Raw genomic sequence first — 21,481 nt, forward strand, 5'->3', positions numbered from 1 at the left:
CTGTTTCTTCACGACTGGTCATGTTAAATTTGTGTAGGTTAATTTCTCCCACACAATCCTACACGCAATATTACATTCTGTTTCTAAATTTTCATGTCGATGTATTATTCTTTTGAAGTATCTCTTGAAAATGTATACTTGCTCATACCTATGCTGAAAACGCAATCTAACAAAGCTTTGTAAGTTTTTTGTTCTAGCTTGCCTGAGAATTTCTTTCTTTCCATTAGAGCAGGCCCCTCGGGTGGGTTGTTAATTGTTTTTATAGTCCCGCACAAAGGGATTTTATTGTGCATACATAACATTGTATCCTGCGGTGAACCCACGGTTTATAGAACAAGCATTTGCAATGCAATAGGTCTCGCATTTACGTGAGTTTGAGCTATTCACATTGAATATAACAATGCCTTTTATTTTGTTTTCATTTTTAAAACATAAATAAAAGGCATTGTCAGTTACAATGCCAATAGCTTAAACTCGCATAAAAGTGAGACCTTTTGCATTACAAATGCTTGTTATATAGGAGACTGGTGGATTATCACCTTTAATATTTGCCACAGTGCTGCTGCAAGAGTTCCCTTAATGGCAGCATGTCCAGATGTGGGTACTTTGTTCACTGTGCCACATACCTCATTAACTAGGAACATATATGTGGGAACCGGTCTGAGTTCCTTCTGTTCCAGTCTATAGTGGACCAGGCTTGACAGTTTACTTTAGGATTTACCTATCAATCAATCAATCAATCAGGGGAATTGTAAGCACGCTACTCACCCATGAGGTTCTCAAGGCGCAGAAGGAGAGGGGGGGGGGGGGGTGGTCTGCATCTGTTAAGCCAAAGAGCCAGGTCTTGAGATTCTTCCTGAAGGTGTTCAGGGAGGGGGCGCGTCTGATGTCTGCCGGTAGCACGTTCCAGGTCTTGGCTGCAATGTGAGAGAAGGATCTTCCACCTGCTCTGGCTCTGTGGATGCGCGGGGTTTTGGCCAGTGCGATGTTTGCAGATCGGAGGTTTCTTTTGGGTACGTGGAAGTTGATTCTGTCATTGAGGTATTTGGGTCCGTTGTTGTGTAGGCATTTGTGGACATGTGTGAGGATTTTTATTGTGATTCTTTTCTACACGGGCAGCCAGTGGAGTCTTCGAAGGTGTTGGCTGATGTGTTCGTGCCGTGGGATGCCGAGGAAGAGTCTGGCTGCGGTGTTGTGTATTGTCTGGAGTTTGCGGAGTAGGTACCTACTGAAAACCATTTGCATACCAGCGATCAGTGTCTGCATAGAGTTGCACAGTGGATAATATACAATGGTCTCGAATGTGGCCCGAGTTATCGACAGTAGCTGAGATAAACTCAAGAATTTCTTCCATCATTTTGTTGTTTGTTTTCAGTAAATGCTCTAAGTGTGATGGGTTTGCTTGGAAGTGGACCTGTTGCAAACGGAGCCACAGAATTTAGATTATATCTTAGTGATGGATCCTAAGTAGACCAAGACCTGTCTGGGGTTTCTTCTTTTCCTATCTTGAAGGAGTATGTCCTAGCAGTTCAAGCTGGATCGTTTCTATTGGAGAAGAACCTAGACTGATTTGCAAAAGGCCAGTGTCTGGAATGCGGCCCAAGTGATTGCCAGTGGCTGGGATTAATTTGAATATTGTTTCCGTCACCTCATTGTTCATTGCATAAGATGCCCTAAGTGTGATGTATATGCTATGATGTGTGCTGTGAGCTCACTGTGCCAAAGGACCCTTGCTATAACTCACTGGCAAGGCCTAAGTAGCCAAAATATTTTTGAGGTTGATTATGCCCTCATTTAGAGAGGATCTGGTTGGATAGCATAGGCTTGACTGTCTTAGTGGAGCAGGACCAAGACTGAGGGGCATAAGGCTGGTGTGACATAGTGAGCAACCAATGATGGTCGAAATAAGGCCCTAAGAGATTACAAATGGCTGAGATTAACACAAGTATTCCTCCCATCCCAGCCATATGCTTTGAATTTGGTGAGCCTTTGACCAACCTACTTGCCCACTATGACATTCTAGACAGAGATTAATAAACTCCAATGAGAGCAGTCCAGCCCCAAGTGCAAGGCTACGTTGCCTTAAGGCTGGAACAAAATCAAGCCCAAATCGGTTTCAGCCTACCTATGACTCGTGATTCAGTCCCACCTTAAATCCTGTGGCCCAGTGGGCACTGAACCGATGTTTAAGTATATCTGTAACACTTAGAATGTCTCCTGCAAGTAACTAAAAGGGGATGTTTTCAGTGATGTCACTGACCATGTCATGAGTGATGTAATATGTGAGGTCATTAGCAGTGCATTGTGCTGGCGCAAGTTATAGTTAGCTCACTAACTATAACAGCAGAATTTCCCTCGTTTTGTACGAGTGAAATCTGAGTCTAACTATAATGTCACTGTAACCTTTGTTTATTTCTGTGAATTTCTACGTTTCTTAAAATGCTATTTCATAACTATAACATCCTTCTAACCTTTGTTTTTTTCAGTGAATTTCTAAGATTGTATACATACCAATTCCTAAATATAACGTCCCTGTAGCCTTTGGTTTTTTCAGCGAATCTCTATGGTTTTTTAAGTTGTAGTCACGTTTGCAGATTGGTGGACAAAAGGGGGCTGGACCTCCAATCAGTTCTCAGGAATCCCACTGTGTAGGACTTACAGGAGGTACCAGAAGGGCTTCTTGGCCAACAAGGCCCCTTAGGAGTAAAGGGGCCTCATCCCCCAACCAGTAGTGCACCAGAAGGCGCATTTGCAGAGTGTTGGAGAAAGGTTGTGTGGGCTTCGAAGAACTCTTAGCAATCGCAATGTGTGGGACTTATTGGAGGTAACAGGAGGGGTAGTTGGCCCCCAAGGAGCTTCTCCAGAACATGGAACTTAAGTGTAGGACACAGACCTGGAGATATAAAATGATTTGCCTAACTCTATTATAGTCTCCAATCACTAGTTCAGTGAGTCTGAGCCTTAATGTCAGCATGTTTTGACAATGTTTCAATAAATGGCCATCTTCAGGTCTACACTTTTTCCCCCTAGATAATCTCAAACAATGGAATTGAATGTACACTTGTGTGTAATTTACATTCCTTTTGACAACATGCACCACTTGAATACATTCTGTTCTTTCTGCCACATTAATAATTGTGCAAGAATGAGAAAACGCTGTCTAATTTTGAGATATTGCTCAAATTTAGTTGGCAGTACTAAAATGTTTTCGCCTCCTGGGATCATGCAAACAGTGGGAGGAAGAAGGGGAGCGAGAAGTGGGAAAAGGATTGTGGGATGACCCGCTTATCTAAATGGGCAATACCTTTACAAAAAACTCTCACATGAATGAAGCATACTTTTTCTTATCCATGTCCAGGAGGGAATCCCCTGAAATTGTGTTTCATCTTTTTTATTCTTGCACATCTGCTATCTAGACCCTTCGGAACCCTTCACAAGGCCCTTCAGATTGGGCCCTGTGATTTGCATTTAACTAGAGTGTTAAGCAACATATACCCTACTATACACAGCACAATTCTCACCTGCTTTCATCATTGATGATAGAATTAAACTGCTCTTCACTTAAGATTGCACCGATTATCATGAGCACTAAAAATTAAGTTACAAATGTTGCTAAGCCTGCCCTGTCGCAACGTATGATCCTTAAAAAAGAGTTGCAGTGTATCTCCATGTGAAATAAGACATCCTTCATTGGAGGTGTGTGCACTGACCTAAAGATGACTAGCACAGATAACATATCTTAGGAAGATACACACAACAGATTAAGAAAATCTCTTTCCAAAATAAATAAAAACAACAATTATGTATATATAGATATATATTATTATTATTATTGTAAGTCATTTGAACAGAAAAAAGATGTCGGAAGAATCTGCGCAGAGAAAACGCATAATACAGGGCAGTGAAGGGACATGACTTTGACAACTGCTTCACGCAACTCAAGATGCCTTCACCTGTGGACAAGTGGGGGAATACTGATGTCTGATGTGCTGAGGACTCCTGAGATTGACAGTGAAAGACACAAGATGAAGGACACATAAGCCAAGGCAGCTTTAAGTGTAATTATTTGATTTATGTGTCACTGCCCATCGGCTAGACCTTTCTTTTTGCAGGTGATAGAAATGTGCATTTGATGGAAGGGAGTTAAGGAGTCACGCGATCAGGAGCAAGAGCATTTGAGAAGATGTAGAAATAGTAGTGTGTAGATGGTAGTCTATTTAAAGATCTGGTTAATTTACAGGCAGCAAATTCAGCCTGATGTTTGTGGAACCAGTTATTTTTTCTTTACCCCATGTCATTCTTATCGGATATCCCTTTCTATTATGTGATCCTCCTTAGATCCAACTCATGTAGCAGCAAATAGTTCTGATCTGTGAGATCATAAGGGTGTGCCAATCATCCTGCCACTGGACTGCGTCAAGGGAGATGCCTCTCGGTGACAACTCTCATTGCCGTGCACAATTAGAACTGGAAAGCATAGGGCCTCTCTGTAGCATGGGGGGTTCTCCAGGGGCTGTGTCTCACTAGATGTTGGTGAGCGGCTGCCTCCACCAACTAGATTGCTCAGACTACGGAAGAGATAGCCCCGCCGGGCTGTTTGCAGCCTCCCACTGAGGGAGAAGCGACTGCGGCTGAAGGGGATACGTGGGAAAGGAGCTCCAACACGAGCACTACGCTGGGAGGGCAGAGAGTTGCTGCTGACAGTCCGACGGCAGCGCTGGCAGTTCTGCATGTAGGCTGTGTAGGTGCTGTTGGCCACAGTGGCATCCATAAGCATGGCCTCAGAATAGCTTGGCACGATTTGCTGGTTGGACCTGATGTGCCACTCCAGCTCTGTCATATCAATTGTGTTGACTCTGGAAATCCATCGGCCAAATCCAGACTCCTCTGGGGTGGTGACCCCATCATCTGCTCCAAAGAGCTTCTCCACGTGGTAATGGACATTGGCTGTTCGATACTCAGCCAAGACCCGTAAAGGCCAGGACAGAATGGCAAAAGAAGCCAACCAGAAGACGTAGCGCCGGACATACCAAGGTGGGCGAGTGGGATCTGGAAAGGCAATCATATATTCTTTGAAGTCCACATTCTTTAAGTGCATGCCCTCACGGGCCTCCATGTAGTCATTCAAGCCTTCATTTTCACTGAAGAAGCGAGCCCTCTGGGTCAGGTAAGCAGTCTCGGCATCAGAGCTGGCAAAGCTGAAGCACTTTGTGAAGCGGAGCTTGGTGACAGGGTAGTCAGAGAGGCCCAGGAGCTCCTTGGAGACATCTTTTACACCATGGCGGGCATAGTCAAACTCAGACTCGGCTACGTGGGTGTTAACACGCTCGTGGTAGACTTGAGTGGTGGTGTAGGCATCACCATTGCGGTAGCGTGTCACCTGCCGGGTTCGTCGGATGTAATGATAGCTGATGGCTTTCCACCAGATGCAGGGCGTGGACTGCTGCATCCGCTGGATCTTCTCATAAACGCTGTTGACATCCACCTTGTGCTGGAGCTCATTCTTGGTGAAGCAATGCCAGCACTCCACCAGGTAAACTACATAGAGCATGCTAAGGAAGGCCAGCGGAATGTAGATGTAACCGTTGGAGCAGGGACTGTCGTGGTAGACCATTGACTCACCACGGTAGGTCCCATCGAAAGTCAGGCGGGTCACCTTGGAAAGCTGGCACCAGGCCATGACACAGAAGCAGCCATACATCAGTAGAGTGAGAACAAGGCATTTCCAGTGGGACTCGCGGCACAAGGAGCTGCTAAGGGACTGCTTCAGGGGACGCTGCTGCTGGGCGACAGAAAAAAAAGACAGAGTAAGTCAGATGAGCATTCAATTTACGTTTCATTCAACTGTCTTTCAAAGAGATGACATGGCACAATCCTGTGGATCTAGACCACTCCACACACCCAAATATTTTATGATGCAAATAGTTAACAAATTGCTTTAATGGATGATGCTTTGAGAAAGCGCTACAGTAATATTCCATTAGAACAAACATTTGTCAGCTGCATCCACCACAAATTCTGTTATCTACATTAGGAAACAATTCTTGTTTGCAAAATAAATGGACAAAGGTTTTTTAGCATATATGCTTCTAACTTATGTTAGTCACAGAGAGTGCTAACCACCACTTCTATAAAGAAAATATAAAGAATAGTGGGTGGGAAGGTGACTCAATGCAAGGCTACCACTACCTCCTTAATTGATCAACAATGGCATGTTTATACCAATGCCAGTTCTACCCAAACCTTTTTGCAGATTCCACTTTCCCTATAACGACTGTGAAGACGATGGCTATATGGAAATGGGAGACAGTGTGATAATGAACTTCGCTCTCGAATAGTATTCAAGTTCATATCTTAGCCTTTCTCAAATAAGATAACTAATGAAAAGGGCGGATTTAGGTCTACGACCAGTCAGTCACTCATAAATTTAATGAGTTAGTTGCTCAGAATCATTAATTCAAAATCACATATAGATTAAATTCTAGTTTGCATCTAAATCATCTCTGAAGACAAAAACATAATCAATCCACTGAATGTAATCTTAAAAATATGTAAAAAGTTTACTTTTTGATTGGAAAGCAATGTTCTGTGTATGCGCAGCAGCGTTCGCGCAGGCGAAATCTAATGTTAGAACAGTACTGCTTTGGTCCCGCCTTCTCTTCCATTGGCTAGCTCCATAAATGGAGGCTAGCCATTGGAAGAGCAATCTGTCCGTCATTGCCGGAGCAGATTCGTGGGCGTTCCCGCGATTTTTACTCATCCAGCCCCTTTTAGGACGTCAGTGCGGCGGTGGGCGGGGTTTATTTTTTTGGTCGTCCATGTTTCTTTTGATCATTCCGCGGCCGACCGCCGCCGGAGGAAGTCCTGGTCCAGGTGAGCACCCCCCTCCCGCTGTCCGTGCCTTTCCCGCCCCCCTCCCGCTGTCTGTGCCTTTCCCGCCCCCCTCCCGCTGTCCGTGCCTTTCCCGCCCCCCTCCCGCTGTCCGTGCCTTTCCCGCCCCCCTCCCGCTGTCCGTGCCTTTCCTGCCCTCCCTCCCGCTGTCCGTGCCTGGGGAGGGAGGAGGTTTAGCAGCAACATCCCCGCTGGCCAAACAAGCCCTGACCAAGCCAACAGTCCTCTAGGTTTTATTTTCAAAACTTTTAATGAATCTTTAATAATTTATTCGTCCGACTCTTCCAAATTAGCTTCTATCGCTCCTCTTTTCGCCATCTCTAAAACTTGCTTCGTTACTGAAGGTCTCTTCTTAGAACTGTATTTCTTTTCTAAGCCGCAACTAGTCAGAGGGGCTTCTTATTTTTTGTTCATCGCCATTTGGAAAACTCTATAGAAAAGTGTTTTTTTTGCCACATTTGAGTGAAAGTTGTGACTTTTCCGATTTGTGTTGCACATATCCGTATTTAACATTGCTAAATTATTTCTGCATACCAAACAGTTTGTATTCTTCTATGAAAAACTAGTGAAAAATCTCGCAGCAAAAAGATGCATGGATTTCACCTCAGTTGGGTTCGAAATTAGGGGGGGGAATGAGCTCGCTTTGCAATGAAAATTATAGTAATGCTCAAAAACCAGCAAAATGTTTTTTAGGCATTTCTGAGAGGGCACTCAAGAAAATAAATAAACGGAAAGTACTGCCTGCTGCCAAGGGCGCCCCTTCCTAGAATATTGGGTGGGTCTTCTCATTTCCCCTACACTCCTAGTTTTGTTTCCCTTGGTTAATTGTTTTTCCTTCTTTCTTCTCCACCAGCTCCATTTCTTACTTCCCCGTTCGATCTTTTCCTGTTTTCTTTGATCTTTTCCTCCCCTTCTTACCTTTTATTTTATTTCTGTCTCTCCCTCACTCTTTCTCTCCTCTTTTTCTAATTGCAATAGTTTTTTTTCTTTCCCTGTCAACATCACCATACTCAGTTCCTTTGCCTGCCCTGACCCCAACCTTTTAGCTTGAACATGGCATTCCTATGAAATTATATTTACGAGCTACTGCCTGCAGACTAAGGGTGGCCCTAAAACTAGAGTTTTAGCCTAACCCAGCCTTGGCCACCGGGCCCGGACGACCGCCCCCACCCACTGCCCTCGTAGCTCCAGAAGTTGTGGTTCTCGATGCCACCTTCCATACTAGCTTATACCCCTTGCTAATGTTTTTCCACAGAAGGCGTGTTAGGGGTTCAGATACCCCGGCACAGAAGCACTTCTGGCTATCACGTCCCTGAGTTGCTGATGCGAAAGGGTGGGATCCCTTGCAATCCATCGCTTCTGCATTGTATAGTGTGGGACACCTTGATAAACCTGCCTTGCTGACCGGATTGCCCGTGGATTCTTTGCCTCTCCTTCAACGCCTCGCGGAACCCGCTGCGCGGGTCCCGCTTCGCAGAGGGGCACTTTCCTTTCCTTTGTGGGCTGTTAGCTGCTGCTGGGGTAAGACAGGGGCTGAGGGCTGCGAGCAAGAGGGCTGGGACTACGTTTCCCAGGAGTCCCAGGAACCCCGCCCGTTCCATCTGGGCTGCTCTCCCTCCCCGCCCCGCCCCCAACGACCGGGTGATCAAATACCGGCTTTCACTGCACTTCGTGGGACACCTTGATAAACCTGCCTTGCTGACCGGATTGCCCGTGGATTCTTTGCCTCTCCTCCAACGCCTCGCGGAGGGGCACTTTCCTTTCCTTTGTGGGCTGTTAGCTGCTGCTGGGGTAAGACAGGGGCTGAGGGCTGCGAGCAAGAGGGCTGGGACTACGTTTCCCAGGAGTCCCAGTAACCCCGCCCGTTCCACCTGGGCTGCTCTCCCTCCCCGCCCCGCCCCCAACGACCGGGTGATCATCGTAATAGCTATTTATTAACGTGTGCTTACCGCTGCGCGGGAGCGCGCGGGAGCTCGCCGGGAGAAGCCCGGGACAAGGGCGGGACCGTCTGCGGCCGTCAGAGGCCTAAAGAGACTGGACTGGGCCATAATCCTTGGTCGATTACTAAACGAGCTAGGACTCTTGTGTAAGTGCTTGCGGGGTTATACTATATTATCAATCATTATGTCAACTGAAATACTAACCCCGGAGTTGGTTGGCCCTGAGAAACCTGTGAGTTTGATAAATGGGAAATTAGATAATTACTTTAAGAAAACTCTTTTGGATTCTCCTACCACCGCCACCCTTGAAGAACTTCGGGCTGAGCGACGGCGGTCGGTTGAAAGCCTAAAGAATAGACCATTCCTGGGTTCACCAGTGTTAATTAGCTCCACGGGGGACGGAACTCTTACAGAAAATATCTGTACCCCCTCGCAGGACAGCATCCCTCTAATATTTAGAGAGGGAACATCTACGAGTGAATTTGAACCCTTAGGCACTACTAGTAAATTGCCAACTATTGCTACCACTCCTAGTATAACTAAATCTATTGTTATAACCAATGCACAAATTACCCCTATTCCTAAACTATCTAAAGCAGTTCAAAGTAGGGGAAAAAAAGTCACACCAGTTAAAATTTATGGCCCTCCTCCGACAAAAAGGCGTAAAAAATCCGACCTTCCAAAGAGGAAAATTAATCATGCAGACTTTGGCATCAAAAAGGACGACAGTATTAGGGGAGAACGGGTTGAAGTAACAGAAAAAGGAAGGATAGTTATATCACCTACGCATTCATGCGTAACCCCCCTTATAGACCCTGTTATCTCCACCACCGACAGTCCCCCCGCAGTTGTGACGCTACAGGAACCACTAAATGGTGCCCTGATCGATAGTATAGAGTCTATATTGAGGACCCATACTCTGGCTATCGTAGACAGACTCAATAAACTAGAAAATAGACTTGAGAAGATAGAACATGAACTGGGAATCAAGATAGGGATTAATAAAGTGATGCCTAATCCCCTTACACCAACTCCGATTTTACTTACCTCACCAGGAATTGCCGCTATAACTACTATACCAACCCCTGTTCAGACTACCATCTTGCCTCAATCTTCAAATAATATGAGTGGAAGCACACCAGGGAGTAACCCTGTTGTACTTAAAAGTAAACCCACATTGTCCCCGGCTGTAACGTTTAATGGACAGCCGAATAACCTTGGTCAAGCTCCAGGGATTAAGACGAGAGTTAGCGGAAACGAGTGGCCGGCTCGAGGTAACTATAATAAGGGCCCCCTTCCAGAACTCCCACCAGAAGCTGTACCCTTTGTAGTAGTTCTTACTGGGGTACCAGAGCTAGAGAAAAACAAACGGGAGGGCTTTGCCCAGCTGAAAAATAAAATATCGCACTGGTTAAGTCTACACAGACCTATTGTAAATAATATCAATGGAGAAATTGTCCATGTCCGCCGCCTTCCTTGGCTGGGAGGAAGATCCAAAGATATTGAGGGAGACATAGTGGTCATTAATTTTAGAGATCAGAATGCTGTCCATTTTATACTTAACTGGCATTCTGACCACGGTAGTAAATCTATTACCCCTCGTCCCCTAACATATTTTTACCCTCGCTCAGTGGTGTTTCCACCCAATCATCCATCAAGGCAAGCTCCTCCCCCCCCCTTATTGAGGCAAATGCTCTCAAACCCATATCGTCCACCTGTCTACAAAAATGGATCTATTTTTAACGACAAGCAACCTCCCATAGTTGTAGATCCGTATGGGTGGAATACTGTAGGACCAAGGTACAACTCCCTAACACACAGGAGAATGGATCATCTTAAACCTTTTACACCCCTAGACACCACCAACAGGTTTGACGTGTTTAGTGGCCTGGAAGACTGCGATTGATGCCATCGAGCCACAGGGGAGGGGGGTAAGGAATTCTGTGGAGACACAGGGGGAGATACGGGTGCAGGCACGGGGGGAAAAGGCTCAACTGATATTAACCCACTCAATGGCTACAATGCTACTTGTAGCTTTGGGGGTAATACATGTAATTCTGGGCAGCTTTATTGTAACTCAGATATTCCTACCCCGGCTAATGGAAGTACAACTCCGACCCTACTGTCTGAAGACCCCGTGCCAGGGGAAGTAATTCACATCCATACCCTACCCCCACCATCTAGGGAGGCTGTTAGTTTAACAGAACGGGGATATAAGATGGCGAGTTGGAATATTGCTGGGTGGAATAATAAGATAGATTGTCTAGGATGGTTAGAATTTATAACCCAATTTGACATCTTGTGTCTCCAGGAGACTTGGGCGGCCGTAGATGTCTATCTTGATGGGTATGTTGCCTATAATTGCCATGCTCAGCCATCCAACATGGGGAGAGCCAGTGGTGGGATGGTGATATTGCTCTCTGTGAGGTTACCGGTTCGAGTGAAAACCCACCGGATTGTTGGTCTGCACTCCCAGCTGTTGTGGTTACAACACAGGAATGGGCGAAATGTTTTAGTAATAAACCATTATAACAATGTCTTTAACCATTCAAAAACATATATGGTTGATGAACTAGAAGCGGAGGTGGAAAGGCTACATGGGCGCAGTGATGTGTGTTTTGATATTCTGTGGGGCGGAGATTTCAACATTCACATGTGCCCATTTGCTGGCAAAGGGGTGTGTGGGTATGGGGGAGAGGTGGGGGAAGATCAGACCCATTTTCTACATTCTGTTTATGGGGAATCTCTAAACACTCTTATGCTTAAAATGGATCTATGCATTATGTTACCTGGCGTAGACAGTGAGGGTAACTCGGTACCGACCTTTATTGGTAGGAATTGTGCCACGGTTATCGACTACCTCATTGCCTCCTCCAGTATTACAGCTTTGTGTTCCTTACCCGTAATAGTAGACCCAGCCTTAAGCGATCATAACTGTCTAACTATGTATCTCTCGTTATGGGGGGATAAAGTAAAGGCGTCACATGGTGCAGTGACAGATGTAGTTCCACATAGACCTAATGGCCCTAGAATTAAATGGGGTAGGCAAAATGAGGAACGTTTACTATGTACCATTGTGTCTGCCTGTATAGACGAGGTGGAATGCTGCCTTGAACCCGAAAGGGATAATGCTGATATTCTAGCTAGCTTCGATATCATTAATAAAAACATTGCACAAATTTTAACTGGAAGAAAACCAAAGGGCCCTAGGATTAACGGGGGATGGTTTAACAGGGAATGTACTAACTCCTTACAAAAACTCAAAGCTGCTCTTAAGGGTAAACCCAGGGATAAGGAAGCAGTTAAAACCCTTAGAAGGGAATACTCTATTCATCTGAGGGATAGAAAACAGGAACTAAGGGAAGAGGCCTGGAACAACTTGACTAAGGCAGTGGATCTTAAGGATGCAAAGCTTTTCGGGTCCACTGTCAATAGTCCCTTCCTCCAAAATGAAGAAGCCCCGGTAATGTCTGCTCAGGTGTCTGAGGAACAATGGGTGGCTCATTTTACTAGCATTTTTAACCCTGAAGGACTAGTTGTAGAGGGTGATAGGGAGACCGTGGCTTTTATCCCCCTACCTCTTAATATCACAGTCTCTGAGGTGGATGCCGCCATCCGGGCCAGTAAGGGGGGAAAGGCGCCGGGCCCTGATGGGGTACCCGTTGACCTTTATAAAGCCGAGGTTTCTATCTGGAGTCCATTGTTAACAAAGGTTTTTAATGCAGCTGCAACGATTGCGGCCCCACAGATCTGGGGGGAATCAATCATTATCCCGGTGTATAAAAAAGGGGAGAGGGGTGAGGCAAAAAACTACCGCCCGATTTCTCTCCTCACTGCTTCCCTAAAAATTATGAGTAGGGTATTACTGAGTCGTCTGGAGGAATGGGTAGAAGATAAAGGGATCCTTGCGGATTCTCAGTATGGATTCCGCAAGGGGTTAGGCACCATAGAACAATGCATTAATTTAGATCTTATTATATGCAAATATACAAGGGCTAAACAAGGCTCGTTGTTTCTTTGTTTTGCCGACCTGACCAGTGCCTTCGACATGGTTGATCATGGTCTTCTGTGGTCAACCTTGTTGGACATGGGTGCTCCAAAGGATATTATCTATTTTTTGGCCCAACTTTATAGGAATCTGACGGCTAAGATACGCTACGGGCAATCGGGGGAGTGTACACCCAGTATCAAAGTAGGTTCTGGAATTAGGCAGGGATGTGTCCTTGCACCTCTTCTTTTCTCCCTTTTTATAAACGCAATTGAGTCGGAACTACGGACCATCAGTGCAGATGCACCGACTGCTGATGGCCTTTCCATCCCAATATTGCTTTACGCGGATGACGCGGTTCTGCTCTCACAAACACCTCTTGGGTTGCAAAAACTTATGAATAAATTTGCAGATTTTATTAATGGGAGAAAATTAAAAAAAATTAATTCAAAAAACTTTTATAATGCCCTGTGGGAAGAAAATTAAAAACTTAAGGCCCTTTACAGTTATGGACCAAACTATAAAAGTGGTGGACAAATTTTGTTATTTAGGTATCACCTTTAACAGAGGGGGGATGTGGACACCTGAAATGATTAATGTAAGAGCCAAAATGGCCAAGTGTTCTTTTGGCATATTTAAGTTCGCATCCAAGTTAGGCTCAAGACGGATACCAGACATGTTGTACTTATACCGCCATAAATGTGTTGCTCTGGCCCTATATGGCTCAGGAGTGTGGGGCCATTGTAATAACAACATGCTCCAGGTTGAGGAAAACAAATTTGTAAAAAAACTCCTGTGTTTACCATCTTCTGCCTCAACAAAGCTGATCCATCAGGTGGTTGGTCTAGAACATCTATCTGACTTGATCAGATTAAGACCCCTGTTAGTATGGAGATCTATATGGATTAAGGAACAGACTGGTTTCACAAGGAAAATTATTTTAGACTGTCTTCATATGGACAAATGTTCCCGCATCCCTTGGCTTAACTATATTATTCGAACATTTAGTGATGTTTTTAATCTTACTGTGCGTGATAACCCTTTTTGTGTTTTAGATATACCGAAGAGTGAGCTTAAACATGAATTTTTGATGGTTAGCATGGGGAAGCGTAACGCAGCTATTGCCCAGTTCTCTACACATGTTTTTTACGACAGATACACTAAGGAAGAAATGGGGCTCTCAGGATATTTTAAATTGGTCACTATCCGATCCCACCAATATGTATTGACAAGATTACGGATGGGGATTGTTCATTTGCTTGTCGCTTATCCTGTAATGAAGACCTATACTACTGCCCCCTGTCCGTGTGATGGGACCACAAAACAAAGTACGGAGCACTTTTTATTGTTATGCCCTCTCTATCTTCACCTCCGAAAAATATATCTGAAACCGCTTTTCAAAAAATATAATGTATCCACTATTGTATCGGCCATGGGGCTTTTATTTGGACTTGATTCACAGGACATCTGTTTTTTTACTGCTGTATTTATTTTAAAATCGATTTGTTTGAGGAAAAGCACCCTTTTTGATATGTGATTAACTTAAAATTTGCTATATCCTCATGTTTTATCACTTATGTATGTATGTACTTTTATGATCATTAATCAATGATCGAATAAAGTTTTTGAATTGTATAGTGTGTGTACTGGAATCGGACCACACACTGTCACATTTTTCTCTGTACCAGGAGTTGTAGTGATTTTAATGCACACAGCTCATCGGAATCACAGTATGTATGTTATAGTTTGCTGCTTCCCTAAATCCCCAATTACTGTTACCTGGTAAGCGTCATAGTTCCCATTATACCTTCTTCCAATAACCTAAATATTCCTCTAAAACACGATATCGCATCTGGCTTTACTTAAAACAATTCCACTCAAGCTTCCTCATAAACACAAAGCAGCATTTATTTCTGTTTATGAGCTGAGGCGCATCTTTTGAACAGGTGTAAGCAGTTCCTTAATTAATGTTCTGCTATACATCCATGTTTTCATACAATGCCTTGTAAATTGCTAAAAAATCTCCCAAACTTTTTTTTTTTTAGAACCAATTTTATTAGGTTTTGGCAGTTGACAGCATAATATCAATAATCCACCGCTCCCTAAGTAGCAGAGAGGCAGTGGGCATATCGAAAACATCACATTCAAATACAGTCAGCTAATAATCCCCCAGTTCCCACCCACCACTAACCCACCCGAAACCCTTCCTCCACCCCGCACGGTGTCTGTATTGTCCATCTAGAGGAGCCTAGCAATCGTAAACGCTGCACGTGAGCCACGTCACCCTAAGCCAGTACGGACGCTATCTGCGTCGGTGACCCGAGGCTCCGGGGGATCCAGCAGAAGGCCTCTGTAGTCAGCCCATTTCTTCCAGATCTTATAATGTTTTGCAGGACACCCCCCCGCTGCAAATATCGGACGTTCTAGTCCCATGTTAAAATCCAAACCTCGTTTCCACACCTCCAGCAGTGGGGCTCTAGTAGCCTTCCAGGCCCTAGCTACATCCGTCTTGGCCACTATGAGGCCCAATAGGAGCAAATGCCGCTTGTACAAATTCCCCCCCACCTGTTCCATGACATGGAGAAGGCCCAACTTCGGCGAGCGGGGGAGCTCCCAGCCCAGCACCTCTTCCAGGCATTCCCACACTCCTGACCAAAATCTCTGCAGTCTCACACACCCACACCGTATGAAGAAAGGATCCCACTGCACTGCCGCACCTCAGACAGTCCGGGGAGGCAATCAGTCCCGCTTTCCACAGTCATTCCCTCGTGTAGTATGCCCTATGGAGGTACTTGAATTGAATGAAGCGCAAGCGCACTGCAATCGCTGCTCCCCTAGGGGCCTCCAGGGCCTCCCTCCAATCCTCCTCTTCCAAACTCCCCAACTCTCCTTCCCACACCAACCGCAATTTGTCAAGGGAGGGGGAACAATGGGTGACTAGTGTCTGGTATATACTAGAGATTTTTTTTGTTTCCAATTCCCCCATGAACAATTTAGCCTCAAGAGGACTGAATTCTGGCAAAGAAGTCAAGTTCGCTATGGTCGGGGTAAGGGCATGTCGAAGCTGCAGGTATCTAAAGAATTGGGATTGGGGCATATCATACTCATCCCGCAGAGCCTGAAACGACTTTAGGACCGGGCCCCTCATAACGTGACCCAGCGCCGAGACGCCAATTGCGTCCCAGCCACCAAAGCCCCGCAGGGAAGCCAAAGCCGGCAGCCTCCCATTGTGCCACAGCGGGGTTTCCCCCGTCAGCCTGTTCCACCATCCCATACGGCGGAGCGCATCGCGCCACACCCGGAACACCATCTGTGTGACTGCCGGGAGCCTTTTGCGGAGTGCCACCGAGTACAATATCGTATGGAGCGTGTGCGGGTCCATAAGGTATCTCTCCAGGGCGTAAGTCGGGTCGCCGCGATCCCCATACCACCACTCATTGAGGACCAGCAGGTGTGACGCTTGATAGTAAGACTGAATGTCTGAGGCTGCCAGACCCCCACAGTACGTCGAGAGGAAACATGTGCGAAGCGCCACCCTCACTGCCCCTCCCGTCCACAGGAACCGACCCAACGCCGAATCCACCTGCCGAAACCACTGCCGCGATATCGGGTATGGATAATTTTGAAGCTGATAAAGGAGGCGAGGTAGGGCTTAAAGATGGCCGAGCGTCCATACACATTCAGCGGCATCCTGGACCATATTTGCATGTCCGATCGTATTCTATCCCACACGGGTAGAACATTGCGGGACCACGACACTCCCGGCACGTCCGTCAAAAAGACACCTAGATATTTAAGGCCTCCCACCGCCTCCTGCAGGGCCGAAGCCCAAGGACCCAAGTCACTACTATCTCCCAGGACCCACAATTTGGACTTCTGTACGTTCAGTGTGAGGCCGGACACGTCGCCGAAGATGCACATTATGTCAAGGACCCTGGGACCGGATCTGTTCAGGTCCGTAAGAAAGAAAAGTACATCATCGGCATAAAGCGCGATTCTGTCAGTCGGACCTCCCACCCATTCCACCCCACGCAACTGTGCATCCATCCTCACCCAGGCCGCCAGTGGCTCCATCGCTAGTGCAAACAGGTAGGGCGAGAGGGGGCACCCCTGCCGCGTACCCCGGCCTATCAGAAAGGAACTGGACACCGCTCCCGCAACCCGCACCGCCGCTGTCAAGTCAGTATAGAGTAAGTGAATATAGGACAGAAAACGGGGGCCTAGGTTGAGGCGTAGAAGCAGCGCCCGAAGATATGACCAGCTCAGGGAATCAAACGCTCTATCGATATCTGCCAGTAAAAGGGCCGCCGGGATGTCCGCTGCTCGCGCCGCTTCCACCACCAACTGCGCCCTGCGAATGTTATGTCGAGTCGCCCTGTGGGGCATAAAACCGGCCTGATCTGGATGGACCAGGTCCGATATATAGGGACAAAGGCGTTTCGCCAAGGCTTTTGCTAAAATTTTTGCTTCGAAGTTTAGCAAGGAAATCGGACGATATGACTCAGGGCCATCCGGCGGCCGCCCAGGCTTGCAAAAGACGACCACCTCCGCATGTCGCCAGTCCGCCGGAAGGCATCCACAGTCCCGAGCCGCCTCTAGTGCCTTCCTATAGCGCATCCCCAGTTGAAGATGAAACATTTTCATAAATTCGCAGGGGAAACCATTAGGCCCAGGGGCCTTCCCAGCGTTCAGTTCACCCAGAGCCTCTCCCAGTTCCTCCGCAGACAAGGGGAGGTCCAGTCGGGCTCGGCCCTCATCCGAGAGCGCCCGAGGCGGGAGATCAGCCAGGAATCTGTCGATGTCCTCCGCCGCTAGAGACTCCCAGGGCGCGTACTGCGTCTCATAGTAACGAGCAAAGGTCTCAGCCAGGACCTCCGGGTCAGTGATAGGGCTTCCCGCGTCATCTCGGAGCCCAGGCAGGGGCTGGGCCTGAAAGGTACCTTGGCACAACCTGTAGAGCATCGAGCCGGACTTATCCCCCCATTGACAAATTCTACTCTGCATAGCCAGCCAGGTATGGCGGGCTTCATCTAACAGTAAGGAATGATACATCTGTTGGAGATAAAGCAGTTGCCCCACCGCTGCACCACTCTCTCCCGACGTGCAGTCGGCCTCCTGGCTACTAACCCGACTCGCCGCCTCCGCTATGGCCCGCCCGCGGGCCCTACGGTTCGCCACGCACCACGCTATATCCACGCCTCTGAGCACCGGCTTTAGAGCCTCCCACAAGGTCATGGCGTCCGTATCAGGGCCGTCATTTTCGGTCAAGGAGTGCGCTATAGCCTCCCTCATGTGCGATTGGTAATCATCGCGCTGTAAGTGCCACGTAGCAAGGCGCCAACGGAACGGCTGTCTCTTTGTGTTTAAAAGCAGTGTCAATGAAACCGGGGAGTGATCCGACAGTCCCCTAGGGAGTATTGCGGTAGAGCCCACCCGTCCTATCCAGGGCTGGGGGACAAAAAGGTAGTCGAGGCGAGAAAAGGATTTGTGAACAGCAGACACAAACGTGTACTCACGACCACAAGCATGCTGATAACGCCAAACGTCTACCCAACCCAGCCCCTGCACCAATCTGCTCAGTTTTGTCGTAGCCTCAGGCGACTGATCACCCCCTGGCCTACAGTGATCCAGCCTCCCATTCATCACGTCATTCCAGTCACCGCCCACGATAGTTAACACATGCGGGATTTCAGCCCAAACATCAAACAGCCGCTCCAACAGGGCGTCCTGCAGCGGGGGCGGCGCATAGACACTGCCAAATACCACACGCTCCTCCCCAACCTTTCCAAGGCAAACCTGCCATGCGCATCCAGCCACTGCGTTTCATGCGTATAGTGCACACGACGGTGTATCAATATTGCAACTCCTCTGGATCCCCTCGTAAACCCTGCATGGAACACCTGGTCATAACCATATCTACGTAAGCTAAGGGTTTTGGTGCCCATGAGATGAGTTTCCTGGAGGAGTAGAACGCCCGCCTTCTCCTTCTTCCCCATACGCAAAACTGCTCCCCTCTTAATTCTGTCGAGCACCCCTCTTACATTCCAGCTCAAAATGCGCAATGAAGCTCGTGGGGGTTCCGCCCCCTGTCCGTCAGTCGCCATCAGGGGGCCAGATCTTCAGTTCGTCGGGCATCAGAGGCCACATACAGACTCTTACCATCCTCCAGACACTCACACACACCGTGCTTACCCTAGGCCTACCCACACCCACAACTCCCCCCCCTACCCCCCAACCCCCTACCCGTCCCCCCTCCAACCCCCCCAGCCTCAAACTACACCAACAACCCCCCCTCCAGCCCCCCACCCCATACCTCAGCAACATTGAAGTACCTGTCGCGGTGCAGGCGATCCCAGACCCCCAACGGGAGGTCGGAGATCCACAACACCAATGGATCCCTCCCAACTACCCACTAAGTGTCCAACTACCCTCTACCCAACGTGGGAACTAACTCCGGGAGAAGACCCGCTCTCTCTCGAGCGCCTCCCGACCCATGATCCACCCACGGATCACTATGTATTTAGCAGTAGTCCAGATGGCAAGTCCGATATCCGAATCTGTCTGCCCTGCACCTCTAAGCACCTTCACGGCCCCATGAGCCGGAAACATCTGTTAGGGCCAGTATATCACAGGGACTCAAGACTTCAGGGGGGAAGAATCCGTCGCTTCAGATTCCTCCACAGTCTTCTCCTGGGAAGGCGGGCGCTTCTTGGAGCGCGCTCTCCAGTTACTCCTGCTGCGCGACCTGCGGGGCACCTTCTTGGGCTCCGATGTGGATGACGAATCCGAGCCCCTCCTCGGAGGAGTGTGCACCTTAACCCGCACCGTTTCGTCCGTCCATTCAAATACATCCTCCGGAGAGTTGAAGAATTGAGTGCGAGATTGAAACACCACCCGTAAGCGGGCCGGGTAGAGCAGGGCATACGGGATTTTCAACTCACGAAGGCGTGCTTTCGCTGCCGTGAAGGATTGTCGTTGCTGCTGGACCAGTCTGGTGTAGTCCGGGAAAATCAGGATTTTGTGGTTTTCAAACATGAGGGGGTCCTTGGCGCGAGCCTGACGTAGGATGGTGTCCCCGTCGTGGTAGTTGAGCAGTTTGGCTATCACGGCCCGGGGGCGAGCCCCGGTGGGCGGCTTCGGAATCAAGGCCCGGTGGGCCCGCTCGATGATGAAGCAGCGCGAAAGGGATTCCGGCGGAAGCCACCCCTCCAGCCACTGAGTCAAGAAGGCCTCCATATTCCCTTTCTCACAGTCCTCCGGAAAGCCCACAAAGCGCAAGTTATTTCTTCTGGCCCGTCCTTCCGCGTCCTCCACTCGCAGCGCCAGGCCCTTTTGGATTCCCTCCATGGCAGCCACCTTCTTCTTGAGGATCACTACGTCGTCCTCTACCTCCGTGATCCTGGTCTCAGTTTCCATGATGCGGGCGACAGCGTTGCGCAAATCCTGTCGAAGCAAGGTAACATCCGCTCCGACCGCACCGATCTTCGCATCCAGCATATCTCTAGATTGCGTGATGGCTGTCATTAGCGCTGCATTATCTGCTCCCGAGCTCTGCTGTCCTCCTGAGGCCCCCGCACCCCCACTCGGCCCCGCAAATTTGTCCATCGGGCCCTGCTTGGAAGAGCCGCCGCTGTTGTTTCCTCTAGTCATTGTTCTCGTGGGGCTCACGCCCGTCTGCCGGGGATGGCGGGGTACAGAGACAGCCCCAACCGATCCCGTAGCGTCCAATGAGTAGCACCCCAAGCAGGCCCGGCGCACTGCACCACAGGAGGCGTCCCACACCACCACACAACCAAGAGTCTAGCCACCTTAGGAGGGCCCCGTGGTGGAGTCAGGATATCCGAATGTGGCTGTGCCCACCGACACGGGAGATGCTGATGACAGCTCCGGCCCCCCCTCGTGGCACCCGGCAAAGACGTCCGTCAGCAATCCACAGGCGCACAATAGGGCCGTCGTAGTTGGCCAGTGTCCCCCACCGCGGTCCGGCCCGACCGCCGAGTGATGGGTAATGTCCCACCGGCGCCCAGGGCACAGAGGGCTGGTGCAGGAACGATGGGAGGTGGTGGGGGGGGGGTGTTGGTGCTATGGTGGGGAGTAGCGAGAGATCGGATGCCAGCCGTCTCCCGGCGCTCCGAGGGCCACAAACCCCGCGGTCCGACTCGGCCGCCGATCGGGGCCAGGAACCTCCGCAGGAGCGTCCCCTCCCCCACCAGGCCGCACTCCACGCGCGGCTCCCCCTTACCGCACCGTAGGAGTCCGGGCGCTGGTCTCTCTGCCGGTGGGTCTCTAACGCCGCTCACTCTAAGCCAGGTATGCTCCGCCGCGGCCCCACAGGTCGCGCGGGCGGGGCGGCTCTCCACACCCCAGCCGGTCCGGCGTCGCCTCACTTCCGGGCGGGGCGCCCACAAATCCAGGCCCCGGCGCCCAATGTAGGCCTCACCGCTGTCTCGGCTCTGCGCTGCCGGAGGCGGCAGAGATCACGCCTCCGGGGCCCCCAAATCGCCGTCGGGCCGTCTCCCCCTGCTCCCGCGGACAGCCGCTCACTTTAGGGCAGACAGAGGTCGGGGCGACGCAGGATATTAGGAAGGATCGCTGGCGGCGGGACGGAGCTCGCTCAAGCCACGTCCGCCATGCTCGCCGTCTTGGCCACGCCCCAAATCTC

At 48.9% G+C, this 21,481-nt stretch overlaps 1 protein-coding gene across 5 annotated transcripts in view; it reads right to left on the reverse strand.

The window, feature by feature from the left end:
• Window positions 1-3,799: 3,799 nt before the first annotated feature.
• Window positions 3,800-21,481, reverse strand: part of TMEM151A (transmembrane protein 151A) — a 92,223-nt gene continuing 74,541 nt past the window's right edge. For 3 of the 5 annotated variants that reach the window (XM_078662154.1, XM_078662155.1, XM_078662157.1), the window contains exon 2: window positions 3,800-5,779. In XM_078662154.1, coding sequence (XP_078518280.1) covers window positions 4,379-5,779 — 1,401 coding nt within the window. In that variant the 3' untranslated portion in view covers window positions 3,800-4,378. Of the gene's footprint in view, window positions 5,783-21,481 lie in introns of all 5 variants that reach the window. The other 2 variants (XM_078662153.1, XM_078662156.1) reach the window with 1 other exon arrangement.

Source organism: Lissotriton helveticus, chromosome 9 (assembly GCF_964261635.1).
Source record: "Lissotriton helveticus chromosome 9, aLisHel1.1, whole genome shotgun sequence".
Taxonomy (NCBI): Eukaryota; Metazoa; Chordata; class Amphibia; order Caudata; family Salamandridae; genus Lissotriton; species Lissotriton helveticus.